Here is a 12,623-nt window from a genome sequence, read left to right on the forward strand (position 1 = left end):
GCCAGGCTGGTCTCGAACTCCTGACCTCAGGCGATCCGCGTGCCTCGGCCTCCCAAAGTGCTAGGATTACAGGCGTGAAACACTGCGCTCGGCTGGTTTCGTTTTTTAATAAGTAACCAAACCTGCATTCTAGCCAATAAACTCATTCTATGAAAACCTGCCTATAGTGCCCAGGGCCAGCAGGTTGTCTCCTGTCAGGTTCTCCCAGAAGCTGAGTCTGAGTGGAGGATTCAGGTGCAAATGTTTCCCTAGGGAGTTTCTCCCAGCAGAAACCAGCGAGGGAGCCAGGGGAAAAGAAGGAGAAGACAAGCAAGGGTTTCTTCATTTTCCATCCTTGCCATGGCCCGAGCCCAAGGGGGCTCTGCGGCACAAATTATGCCTCTGAGTTTGTCCTGCCTTAAGGCAAGGGGCTGGGCTTCCCTGCTGCATACTTCTCTGAAGCAGGTTTGAGATGCAAGGGTTAGCAACACAGCACAGAGCAGGCAGGGAGCTGGCTTGTCCCAGTAAGGAGGTCTGCAGGCTCCGGTGGAGGCACCAACATTACTGTATGCCCAGGAGTCCCAGACTCTTCGCAGCAGCCTTCCAGGCCCTCTGTGATTTCCACACCTGTCAACCTCCGCCACCCACCTCGGCCCACGTCCTTACACCTTGACCCAACAAAATGAATGACTGACAGCCCCACAAACACTTCCCCAGGACCTTCAACTGGGAGTGCAATACCCCCACCCCACCAGCCTTTGTCCCCAGGACCTCCAGCCAGCACACTAACACCCAGGCCTTCATCCTCTGCCTTCTGGAGATTTCTGGCAGACACCACAAGACCTGGGATAGGACTGCTTAGCAAAGTATGCTGGCATTTGCCCAGAGAGGGTGTCAGGTCCCAGCACACGGGGCTGAGAACGTGGAGAATCAGAGAGGTGCAGTGACTTGCCCAGGGCCACACAGCTAACAGGAGGGAGGAACTGAGATGATGAGGAAAGGAGAAAGCAGTGCCACAGAGAAGTCTAAAGGTGCGAGAGAAGCTGGGGGAGGTAGACCTCAGACTCTGTGGGGAAGCACCAGCGGTGATGTGGAGGGCGTGGTCCAGTGGGGCAGCAAGGATCCCTGCAACATCAGGCGTCATTTGCTGAGCACTTTGTGGTCAGCTCCTGTACTCCCCACCATGATTCTCAGAGGCACTGTCTCCTTGGCTTCTCCCAGTACACTCTCAGACACTGAGAAGCTTTGGATTCAAGTAAATCCTAGGAAATACCATAGGGATGTGGAGAAGTGAGACAGGGAAGAGTCAACTAAGGCTGTTGTCATCTACAGAGCTATTGCTGGGTGCAACTGGAGCTCCATCCCCTGGAGATGGCGCAGGAGATACACTTCCAGGTCTCCTCTCTCGGCTGGACGGATGCTCGTGAGGAACACCAGCCTCAGCTGGCTGGCTTTGCACTCACGCAAGCAGCTTTGACCCCTCAGCTCCACTTCACAGCAACCAAACCGTGAGGGATGTGCTGACTCACTGAAAGTCATCCACAGACAGAAGGGACCAAGTGGGCCCCAAGAGGGGGTCTGGGCACCTGGCCAGGCTCTGCCCTAGCTCCAATCAGGGCTCCAGGACCCCAAGATGGCAGGTCTGTGCCTGCCTGCAAGCACAGCCTGTGAAATCTCACAGTCCCAGGACAGATGCCTCCAGCCTCCTAGCCCAAGGTCTAAGGGCAAGCCCAGCTCTGCCATGGATGTGTGTCCTGAGGGACCCCACGGGGACAGATCGTAGTTGAAGGCGACTGTAGGAAGCAGAATAAACTTGGGTTTGGCCCAAGAGGAGGCAGTGGAGGCAGGGACCAGAGGGACAGCACTATTCATGGAGTGCCTACTGTGTGCCAGCCTGTTCCACGCTGCAGGGTTCTGCGGGCGCCGTGGCTCAAGCCTGTAATCCCAGCACTTTGGGAGGCCGAGACGGGCGGATCACGAGGTCAGAAGATCGAGACCATCCTGGCTAACACGGTGAAACCCCGTCTGTACTAAAAAAAATACAAAAACTAGCCAGGCGAGGTGGCAGGCGCCTGTAGTCCCAGCTACTCGGGAGGCTGAGGCAGGAGAATGGCATAAACCCAGGAGGCGGAGCTTGCAGTGAGCTGAGATCCGGCCACTACACTCCAGCCTGGGCGACAGAGCGCGACTCCGTCTCAAGAAAAAAAAAAAAAAAAGAAAAAAGAAACCACCCACAATCCTGCAAGATCCTGCCCCAATCTGCAGATGAGGAAACTGAGTCTCTGAGAGGTGCAGTGACATCTTCAAGGTCATACAACCTGGGGTGAGAGTGTCAAGTTCAAGGTTATCTGACCCAAGGGCTGGGGACAGTGGGGGCTGAAGAGGCACGGAGTAGCGCTTTGAGGGCTTACAGGCGTGATCTTGCTGCCGCTGTTGTTCTTAATACAATTAGATGACATCTCTCCCCGACTCACAGCCCCTCCAGTGACTTTTGCCCTGAATATGAAGTTCAGTCTCCCTGCCACACCCTGCAGGGCCCATGCCATCTGTCCTTCAACCCCTTGATCTCTTGGGTGGCACGAAATCCCTGCCTGCCCCAGGGGCTTTTAAACGCAAATATAAAAACTTTAATTAATGAAATGTAATCATTTAATGGTAATTAAGCTTAACTAGTTTAAATGACTTTCCTAATTAACTTAGATAGAGTTCACTGCTTCTCCTTAGGGAGTGATCATGGGGTGATGCTGGAAGAATGGGGGGAGCACGGCTTTCCGCGAGGGTGAGTGCCTCCTCCCTGCCTGACGCCCTGGCTGAGCAGGCCCAGGTCTGTCTGAGCCCTGCTACAGCTACGGTTCTAGAACACAACGTGGCACATAGGAGGTGCTCAGATAATGCGTGCCATGGGCCAAGCCCTGTGGAGAATAATCCAGATAAGGCCCTGCTGTCAAGTTCATGCTGTGTTTCCTTTTCCTTGGATGTCGTGGGAATAGGGAGCCATGGAGGGTTTGGGAGGCAGACAAAGAATTTCCTAGGCTAGTGCCCAGAGCAACTCCCCCATCCCCGACCAGAGCTTGCAGCTGCCGCTGCCTCCCCAGGCCTCCCCAAGTCCCCAGTAAGGCTGGCCCAGAACAGGAATAGAGCAGCCCACGGCTTCTGTGAGGACAGAGTGGGTGGCTGCAGCTAAACCTGGCTTGGCAGGTGGCTCCCTGGGGCGGGGCAGAGCCTCAGCTTGGGGTAGGGACTAGGGGCAGGACACTTGGGTTTCTGGGCTTCCCTGGCTCTGCCTCACTCTCTGGTGGCCTCAGGAGGGTGTCAGAGCCTCACTGAGCCTCTGTAACCTCCAGGAGAAGCTGGCTGCCCTGGGTGTGAAGACACACAAGCTCTGATAAACATAGTACAGCCAATGTATATATAGACCCTCCCACCTGGTTTCCAAAAGGATTTGCAACAGCTTTCACAAAAGGCGAAGAAATGAGCATTGAGAGTGAGCCAGGGTTTACACATGGGCCCCTCACGTCACAGGCCTGGGGAACTAGAACAGGGACAAGAAGATGGAGTCCAGATCCCTCCAGGAATCGTGTCTGTATGTGAGTGAGCTCCCCATCAGGGCGGGTATGCAAGCAGAGGCCGGCAGGCCTTGGTGGGGGTGTGGTCGAGGGGATTGGTGCATCAGGGAGAGGTGCGGTCAGATGTCAAGCCCCTGTTGGAAGATGAGGTGACTGATCCTGCCTGCCCACCATGGCCCCTGCCCACAAGGAAACCAGGATGAGATAATGCCGGTGTTGGGGGCCTGTATTCATCTGTTTCATTGTTGCTATAACAAAATACCACAAACTGGATGATTTCTTCTTTTTTCTTTTTTTTAAATGGAGACAGGGTCTCAATCTGTCAGCCAGGCTGGTGTGCAGTGGCAATCACCGCTCAATGCAGCCTCGATCTCCTGGGCTCAAGCAATCCTTCCACTTCAGCTCCTGCAGTAGCTGGGACTGCAGACAGCCACCACCATACCTGGCTTTTTTGTAAGGATGGAGTGTTGCTGTGTTGCCCCAGCTGGTCTTGAGCTCCTGGCCTCAAGCGATCCTCCCGCCTTGGCCTCCCAAAGTGCTGGGATTACAAGTGTGAGCCATGTGCCCAGCCCAGACTGGGTACTTTCTAAACAACAGAAATTTCTCAGGGTTCTGGAGGCTGGGAAGTCAAGATCCAGGCAGGCATCTAACAAGACTTTCCTGCTGTGTCCTCCCATGGCAGAAGGAAGGCGGAAAGGCAAGAGAGTGCTGGAAGCAGCCGGGGAGGGCAAAACGCCCTTTTATTACAACCAACCGCCTGGGTAACTAACCCACTGGGAGATGGCTGGCGGTTTTCATCCATTCGGCAGGGCGGACCCCCAGGACCTAATCCCGCTGTGAAGCCCCACCTCCCAACACAGCAGCTTGGGGGACACATTCCATCCTGCTGGCCCCTGACCATTCCCTGGGGGAAGAGGGACTTGACCACTGTTTCGGGGCTGCTGGAGCCTGAGCCGCCAGATGGGCAGCATGGGCCTCCTTGGGACTTGCCGGCAGAAGCAGAGCTCGGCTCCGAGGGAGAGCATGGGAGCGGGAGCGAAGCCCGGACGACGCTAACCCCCTGCATGAGTGCTGCCTGCTGTCTGGCCTGAAGCTCCTGCCTTCCCTTCTCTGAGGCGCAGAGTCCTCAGCCAGCACAAGGCGTGAATTGGCTCGCTTCTAGACAGCCTTCCCAGGGCGGACCCCTGGAATAAACAGAACGGCAACACTGCCCCCAGACCACCTCCCGCCCAGCCCTGCTGCCTGCTGTCTGCGCTGAGCCTTGGGGCAGCCTTCCTGCCACCTGTCTTGTCTGCTGTGAGCAAGGCCGGCTCCTCCTGGTCTTGCGGGGGAGGCGGTCAGCGGAGCAAGAATGAAAATAAATAAATGTGAAGAAAGTGCGGCAGGACAAGGGTGGTCAGGGAGGCATCTGAGCAGACCCCTGAGCGGGAGCACATCCGGGGAAGAGCGTTGCGGGCGGATAACAAGACGGCCCGTGCAGAGGCCCTGGGCCGCCAGGCTCGGGGTGAAGCGCAGGGAGCCAGGCTCAGGGTACCGGGGAGGCGGGGGCGGGCGCCCAGGGTGGGGCACTGTGGACCATGAGGAGGCCCCCACCGAAGACGGGAGCTGCAGCAGGGATCTGGAGGAGAGGCTTCCCGCCCTGGCCTCTAGAAGGGAATTCGCCAAATCCTCCCTCCACAGCCTCGCTGCTCCGGAGCAGACCTGTCTGCTGCGTTTTCTTTTTCTTTTTCTTTTTTTTTTTTTTGAGGAGTGTCACTCTGCCACCCAGGCTGGAGTGTAGCAGTGCGATCTCAGCTCACTGCAACCTCTGCCTCCCAGGTTCAAGCGATTCTCCTGCCTCAGCCTCCCAAATAGCTTGGATTACAGACGTGCGCCGCCACGCCCGTCTAATTTTTGTATTTTTTTTAAGTAGAGACGCAGTTTCACCATCTTGGCCAGGCTGGTCTCGAACTCCCGACCTCAGGTGATCCACCTACCTTGGCCTCCCAAAGTGCTGGATTACAGGCGTGAGCCAACACGCCCGGCCTGTCTGCTGCATTTTTAATGCTGCCTGATGAGGAGGCTCTCACGGCTGTAATTGAACAGAAAGTCCACATGCCTCTGCCATCTCCGGGTCCAGAGACTCATTAATCCCGGACCTGGAAGAGGCGCCTGCCCGGACCCTGCTGCCTGACAGGAAATGCGGGCGTCCGGCCTCGGGGGAGGGGGGGCCCGGCCGCTCCCCATCCCCATTCCCCTACTTCAGGGCCAGGGAACAGGGGAGAGGGGCCCTGCCGCTTGAGACCTCCACGGAGGCCCTGGGTAGTATAAACTGTCAAGGGCCTGGGCTTCGTAAATGTTAGTGAACTGCACACTGGCTTCCCCACTCTGATGGCTGGACACGCTCTGTAAAAGCCAAAGTGTCCCATAAATGGCAAGGGAACTGGAAACGACTGGGGCTGCAGTCGTGCGTGGAGGCGCCTGCTCTCTGTGAAGGGCTGTAGGCGTCCAGCCAGGCCTGTGAGCCGCGAGCTGCGCGGTGAGCTGCTGGGCGCTGGGTAACCTCAGGGGCGCGCACGGTAAATCGCTAGGCTTTGGGTCTTCTGCTCTCTGCAGGCTGCAGAGTCCCCAGAAGCCCCGAGGGCCGGGCCGGGGGGTGCACACGGGTAGGACAGCTACGGAGGCCGAGAACTGGGCTGACGCGTGGCAAGCCCGCGGCCTCCAGCCGCGCCGAGGACACACGAGGACGCGGACCGGCGCTCGGGGCCGGGCGGGGCTCCAGGGCACGCTGTTGAAGCCGAGCTCTATCGCCCCCTGGCGGCTACAAGAGACGGAACCTGGGGCCGCGCCCCACCAAGGGATTCATTCCCTTCCTCCCCCCTTCCCTCCCTCCCTCATTCATTCTTTCATGTGTTCATTCAGCAGAAGCCGAGCGCTCCCTCGGTGTCGGCAGCATTCTCAGTGCTGACGACACAACAGTGACAAATCAGGTCTCGGCCTGGATAACCCAGGATAATGAGCTAGACTGGCTGGGCCTGGTGGGTGGAGGCTATTTGAACCAGGGTGGTCCTGGAAGACGTCGCTGAGGAGGTGACATGGGAGACCCGGATGGGATTGTGGGGAGCCAGTCACAGGAAGACGGGGGAGGGGGTGTTCTACGCAGAGTGGACAGTCAGTGCAAAGGTCCTGGGGTGAGAACAAGTCTTCACGATTGAAGGATGGAGGGAGGGAGACAACAGCTCCCAGGAATTATTAGCCCCTGTGCCAGGGAAGGGTTAGAGGGCAGAGACCTGACCCAGACTGGGACTGGAGGACAGGAGGAGTGCGGCAGGACAAGAGTGAGACAGACCCCATGGGGACCCTCCTCCTGGGAACACACCCTAAGCTTCCTCAGAGGACCACAGAGGCCCTGCTCTCAGACCTTGAGCCCTAGTGCGCTGAGTCCCTCATGCCTGCCCTGACCTGAGCCGTCACACCCACCCTCCTGGCGTGGGGATGAATCCGACTCCTTCCCAGCTGGTAAGAGCCAGTCCTGGGACTTTGGGGTACCCTGGGCATGGTGTGCTGAGCTCTTGGAGTCCCTGGGTCCTGACTGGTCCCCATGAGGGGGTGAACCTGAGACGGATGAACAGCCAAGGTGGACGCAAATCCTTCAGGCCATCAGCTGAACTTCGAACCCAACGGTACCTGCAGCTGAGCACACCCTGCTTACGTGAGCAAATTCACTGCTGCCCCGGCCATGCTGCCAGTGTCACAGGGCCAGACTGCAAGGGCGCCTTCATCAGGCTGCCCCCACTCCCCTCGGAGCCTTCTGCAGAGCCCACCACCTGTCCCCAAGTCTGTTTTTCTCTTATAAGCTGTGTGGCTTTGGGCAAGTGATGTCAGCTCTCTGGGTCTGTTTTCCCATCTGTAAACTGGAGGTCACGTAACCTCCATGAGGTCACCGTGTCCAGCCCAGGCACAGTGTCCGGGGTGCTCGCCACTCTGTGCACCTGGCTGTCATCACTACTCCAGGACAGTGGGATGGGTGGCTGCCACCAGCGGGCTGGGCTTGTGTGTTCGCTGCTCTGTCCGGCGTCAGTACAGGGCCTGGTGCCTGGATGATCACAGGATGTTACCTCGTCACAGCCCTCTGGGGACCTCTGTGTCCTCAGATGTAGAAGGGCCTGATGGGTCGGCAACCCTCCTTCCCCTAAGCACGACACCCTGGCCCTGGCCCAGAGGCAAGGGTCCCTCGAGGGGCCACAACCTTCCCCAAGTAAGAGGGGGGCTCGCAGGTGTCATATGGAGTCTCACACAACCTTTAATCCTTTTCTTTTTTTTTTTTTTAATTAAAACAGCAACCAGGTAACTGCCCCAACCTATCAGGGAAAGGACCTAGGATGGGCAGTCGTTTTTTCAAAAAAATATATTTTCTTTTTTTAAAAACAACACCAAAGCAAACCCATAGCCCCCGTTGAGCCAGTCCTCAGGGAGAGTGGGCGGGAAGGCTCCCCCTGCACTTCTCTGAGCAGAGATCTTGGGCCCCTCCCACTGGACCCCAGCCTGAGCAGAGGACGAGGCTGATACCCTAGGGGGTGGGGGAGAAGCGATCAGATCCAAACCATGCAAGAAAAACAAGCCAAACCCATAAAGCAAAAGAAAAAATCAACAGAGGATAAATTAAAAAAAAAACGAAAAGGTGAATGACACCGATTAGGGTGGCAGGCAGGACTGGGTGACCCAGTGTGCCCCGCAGAGGCCCCTTTCGCCAGTGCCAGCGGAAGGCCTTGGGCGGCTCATGGCATCTCCCTCATGGGAGTCTTGGGGGATTCACACAGCTCATCCCCTCTTGTGTACCCCGCACCAAAGCCGGGATAGAGGTGTGGCCACCCTGGGCCAAAGTGTGCAAAGTCCATTCAGTCAAGAGATTAAAAAAATATACAACTTGGGTGGCATCCAGGCTGGGCAAGGCAGTGGCCCATCCACCCAGGCACCAGCGGCCTGCTGTGCAAGGGGCAGCAGCATCCACAGGGGGCATCCAGGCCCCCTCAGTCCAGGATCTCAGCAGCTGGAGACGGGTCCTTGGAGCAGCAGGGAGAGGCACTGGTGGGGCCGACAAGGGCCTGGCTGGCAGCCCCGATGGTCTGCTTCTTTGGCACTTGGGACAAATGGCTCGCTGCAGAGTCAGGTGGGAGCAGGCCCCTCGGTTCCTCCCAGGTGCCCTGGGCCAGGATGGCAGTAGCTTATGGTGTGGGTGAGCACTGCCCCCGCAGATGGGGCTGTGGGGCTGTGGGGCTCTGGAGGGCCGGAGTGGGGTCCGAGGCCCAGCCCCTATGAGTCTTCGCCCAGGATCTCCTTCACGAAGGCAGCGATGTCTGTCTTCTTGGTTTTGTGCAAGGTGAAGAAGGGGTGCTCCTGGGGGTGACAGAAGGCACAGTCACCATGGAGGGGGTAGCGGGAGGGGGAGGTGGCCACTCCTCCCCAACCAGCTCCAGCCCAAGTGTTCCTCCTGACTGGCAAAATCCTACTCATCCTTCTAGGACCTCCACCCCCAGGAGGCCCTCCATGACAGTCACGATGGCATTTGTGGCTCTTCCTCAGCTCTCTTGTGGTCACTCTCCAGCCACACCGACCTCCCTTTTCCCCAACACGTCAGGCCTCTGCCCATGCTGGACCTTCTGCTTGGGACAGCCTCTCCGTCAGCAGATAACCCTTATTCATCCTTCCAGGCTCAGTTCAAATGGTACCTCCTCCATGAAGCCTTCCCTGATGCCACCCTTGACCCCTCTGCCCCATTCTGTCACACACTGCCTGTGTATCCTTCCCAGGGCCTGGCATGCAGGAAGGAGGGAGGAGGGAGCCAGGTATGCAGGAGCAAACAAATGACCGAGCACCTAAAGGAGTGAACACAGGGCCAGCCGGAGGAGCTACCCATCTGTGTGCAGGACGTAGCCCTCTGCCCAGAGCCCCACCCAGCCCCAGCCAGCCCCGAAGATCAAGGCAGGCACCTCCCGCCCACACTCACCATCAGCTCCAGGTAGCTCATACGCTCTGCGGGGTTCTTCCTCAGGCTAGGAGAGAAGAGTGCAGCTGTGGTCAGGCGGGCAGGGAGGAAGGAAGCCCAGCCCCCGAGGGCCAGCCGAGCCCCTCTGGGATTGCCCCAGGCCTGGCAGCAGGGGACACGTGCACCCAGGGAAGAAGGGACAGGAGTGTCCAGGGCTTCTCCCAGGGTGGAGGGGCATTCATAGGGGCAAACTAGAGACTCGCAGCAAGTTTCTCTGGCTCTTGGGGTCCTGGTTTTCTTGTCTCCATAGTGACCTAGGAATTTCCATATCAACACCAAAATGGGACTGCAATGTTCTGCCTAACAAGCCCACACTTGGTATCCTCGGTCAGGAGAGAAAACTCCTTATCATGGGTTCTGGCAGAGGTTAGTCCCCAGTTAAAGGGGTCAGACTGCCCAGGGACACTGCTGGGCTCCTCTGTTGCTGATTATGGTCAACAACAAAAGTGCTGGGACCATGGGTGTGAGCCACCGCACCCGGCCGCTTCTTCCTTACCCGTTTCTCGCTATGTTTAATTATGGTCAGAGAAGTTGGTCTGTATGACTTTGCCTTCTTCCTTATTCCCTCTGTAACCTCAAACATGATTTTTTTTTTTTTTTTTTTTTTTTCTTACTCATCCACATGATGGTCTTGTACCTCCAATGGGAAATTTTTTTTTAAGAGAGAATCTCGCTCTGTCGCCCATGCTGGAGTGCAGTGGCATGATCTCGGCTCAGGCTCACTGCAACCTCTGGCTCCTGGGTTCAAGCGATTCTCGTGCTTCAGCCTCCTGAGTAGCTGGGATTACAGGCGCACACCACCAGGCCTGGCTAATTTTTCTATTTTTAGTAGAGACAGGGTTTCCCCATGTTGATCAGGCTGGTCTCCAACTCCTGACCTTGTAATCCGCCCGCCTCAGCCTCCCAAAGTGCTGGGATTACAGGCATGAGCCACCGCGCCCAGCCTCTCAAACATGATTTTTATAAGGCTCCTGTGGGGCATTCTTTAATTTGGTACAAAGTTCTAGACATCAATAAAAGCAAACTTGTTTTTTGTGTTCAAATCTTCCATACACTTTGTTCTCTTTTCAGTCTGTCTGATTTGTCTACTTCTTTTTTTTTTTTGAGACGGAGTCTCACTCTGTCGCCCGGGCTGGAGTGCAGTGGCCGGATCTCAGCTCACTGCAAGCTCCGCCTCCCGGGTTCACGCGATTCTCCGGCCTCAGCCTCCCGAGTAGCTGGGACTACAGGCGCCCGCCACCTCGCCCGGCTAGTTTTTTGTATTTCTTAATAGAGACGGGGTTTCACCGTGTTAGCCAGGATGGTCTCGATCTCCTGACCTCGTGATCCGCCCGTCTCGGCCTGATTTGTCCACTTCTGAAAGAACTATATTAAAATCTCCCACCGGGACCATCGTTTTGTCAAATGCGCCTCATGCTCCAGCTGTTTCTGCCTTACATATTTCGATGCCATGTCATCTGGGGGTTTATTTGCAAAACCAAAAAGGAACAGGGCCCAGGAAGGTGCAGGGATCTGGCCAGGGAGGGGCAGTGACAGGTGCTCAGCAGCACCCAAGACTCACCACTGAGCAGTGAAGTCCACAAACTCGGGGGAGAAACGGTCGGCTGGGAGCTGGGGGGACGGCTCCTCCACCACCTGCTTCAGCTGCTGGAACGGGGTCCCCCAGGACTCGTAAGGGAACCGTAGGATGGCCATCTCAATCTGCAGCGGTGACAGGGGGGGTCAGAGGCCCTGGCCCCAGATACACCCACGCTCTGCACCCAGGAGCCAGGGTTGGGGGCTCCCACCCATCCTGGTCCCAGAGCCAGGCCTCAAAGCTGCACAGCTCATCTCCCTATCACAGTCCAGCAGGACAAAGGCAAGAAAGCTCTTAGCTCCTCCGACCCAGCCAGCAGGACCCAGCTCAGGAAGCAGATCCGGCCGACGCCGGCACTGGTGGGACCATCACTGGGTTTTCAGACAACCTGAATTCTGAAGATTTTACAAAACAATGCAGGTTCCAGCTGCTCTGGAGAAATCTGAGGAGGTGGCAACCTCGGGCCGCAGCCTCATGAGCCAGGTGGGCAGGTCCCAGGTGGTCACAGCCATTCCCCGCCCTAACATTTGACCATCCCAGACTTCAGCATCTGCTGTCATTTATTTGGGCTGCTGTTTTCACACAGGAGGCACACGGGAAATGCTACATACACACACACACACACACACACACACACACACACACACACACGGCTGTCCCCAAGGCCACAGACAGACTGTGAGGCCATAAGGTTGCTTCGCCTCTGCACCCGTGAGCCTGCAGCCTCATCTTCTGCAGGGCCCTGGCAGTTTCCCTCCTAGACAAGTGGCCTGTGTGGCCACATGTGCCCTGCTGGATCCGGATTTCCTGTGGGTGACATCGGGCTGGTGGGTCTCTGTACTCGCTCCAAGCTCCCAGCCCTGTGTCCTCCCTGTGGTTGGCAAGAAGTCATCATGGAAGGGATGGACTAGCTAGGACTAGTCTGGGCTCCAGTCATGACGACTGGATGGAAAAAACAAGTCATGTCGCCCTGGCTCCAGCCTGGAAGGACAGAGAATTCCGAGGCTCCAGCACAAGGGCCCTCGCTGATGGCCGTCCTCACCATGATGAACGGAAGAGACCTCAGCACAAACGCTTGGCGCTGGCAACTGGAGCCTGGACAGGACCCTAAGGACTGTGCTGAGAACGTGCCTCCCATCAAGCTAGAGGCCCTTTCCAGCTCGGACACAAACATACCCACACAGGCAGGGCCCACTGTGTGTGTGCGCGTGTGTACACGTGTGTTCACAGGACAAAACCGTACCGATTTGGGGGGCTTTTCTCTTAGAATTTTCACTGACTGCAGCCGGGCGCGGTGGCTCAAGCCTGTAATCCTAGCACTTTGGGAGGCCGAGACGGGCGGATCATGAGGTCAGGAGATCGAGACCATCCTGGCGAACACCGTGAAACCCCGTCTCTACTAAAAAATACAAAAAACTAGCCGGGCGAGGTGGCGGGCGCCTGTAGTCCCAGCTACTCGGGAGGCTGAGGCAGGAGA

The 12,623-nt window shown here is 57.1% G+C and overlaps 1 protein-coding gene across 6 annotated transcripts in view; it reads right to left on the reverse strand.

Annotated features, from left to right (window-relative positions):
• Positions 1 to 7,831: 7,831 nt before the first annotated feature.
• The window catches only part of MAP2K3 (mitogen-activated protein kinase kinase 3), a 42,238-nt gene continuing 37,446 nt past the window's right edge, over positions 7,832 to 12,623 (reverse strand). For 5 of the 6 annotated variants that reach the window (XM_012001172.1, XM_012001170.1, XM_012001167.1 and 2 more), the window contains 3 exons: positions 11,132 to 11,271; positions 9,532 to 9,577; positions 7,832 to 8,921 (listed from right to left, as the gene is read on the reverse strand). In XM_012001172.1, the coding sequence (XP_011856562.1) occupies positions 8,838 to 8,921; positions 9,532 to 9,577; positions 11,132 to 11,271 (270 nt within the window). In that variant the 3' untranslated portion in view covers positions 7,832 to 8,837. Of the gene's footprint in view, positions 8,922 to 9,525; positions 9,578 to 11,131; positions 11,272 to 12,623 lie in introns of all 6 variants that reach the window. The other variant, XM_012001169.1, reaches the window with a different exon arrangement.

The sequence above is a fragment of the Mandrillus leucophaeus genome, unplaced genomic scaffold (genome assembly GCF_000951045.1).
Source record: "Mandrillus leucophaeus isolate KB7577 unplaced genomic scaffold, Mleu.le_1.0 Scaffold651, whole genome shotgun sequence".
Taxonomy (NCBI): Eukaryota; Metazoa; Chordata; class Mammalia; order Primates; family Cercopithecidae; genus Mandrillus; species Mandrillus leucophaeus.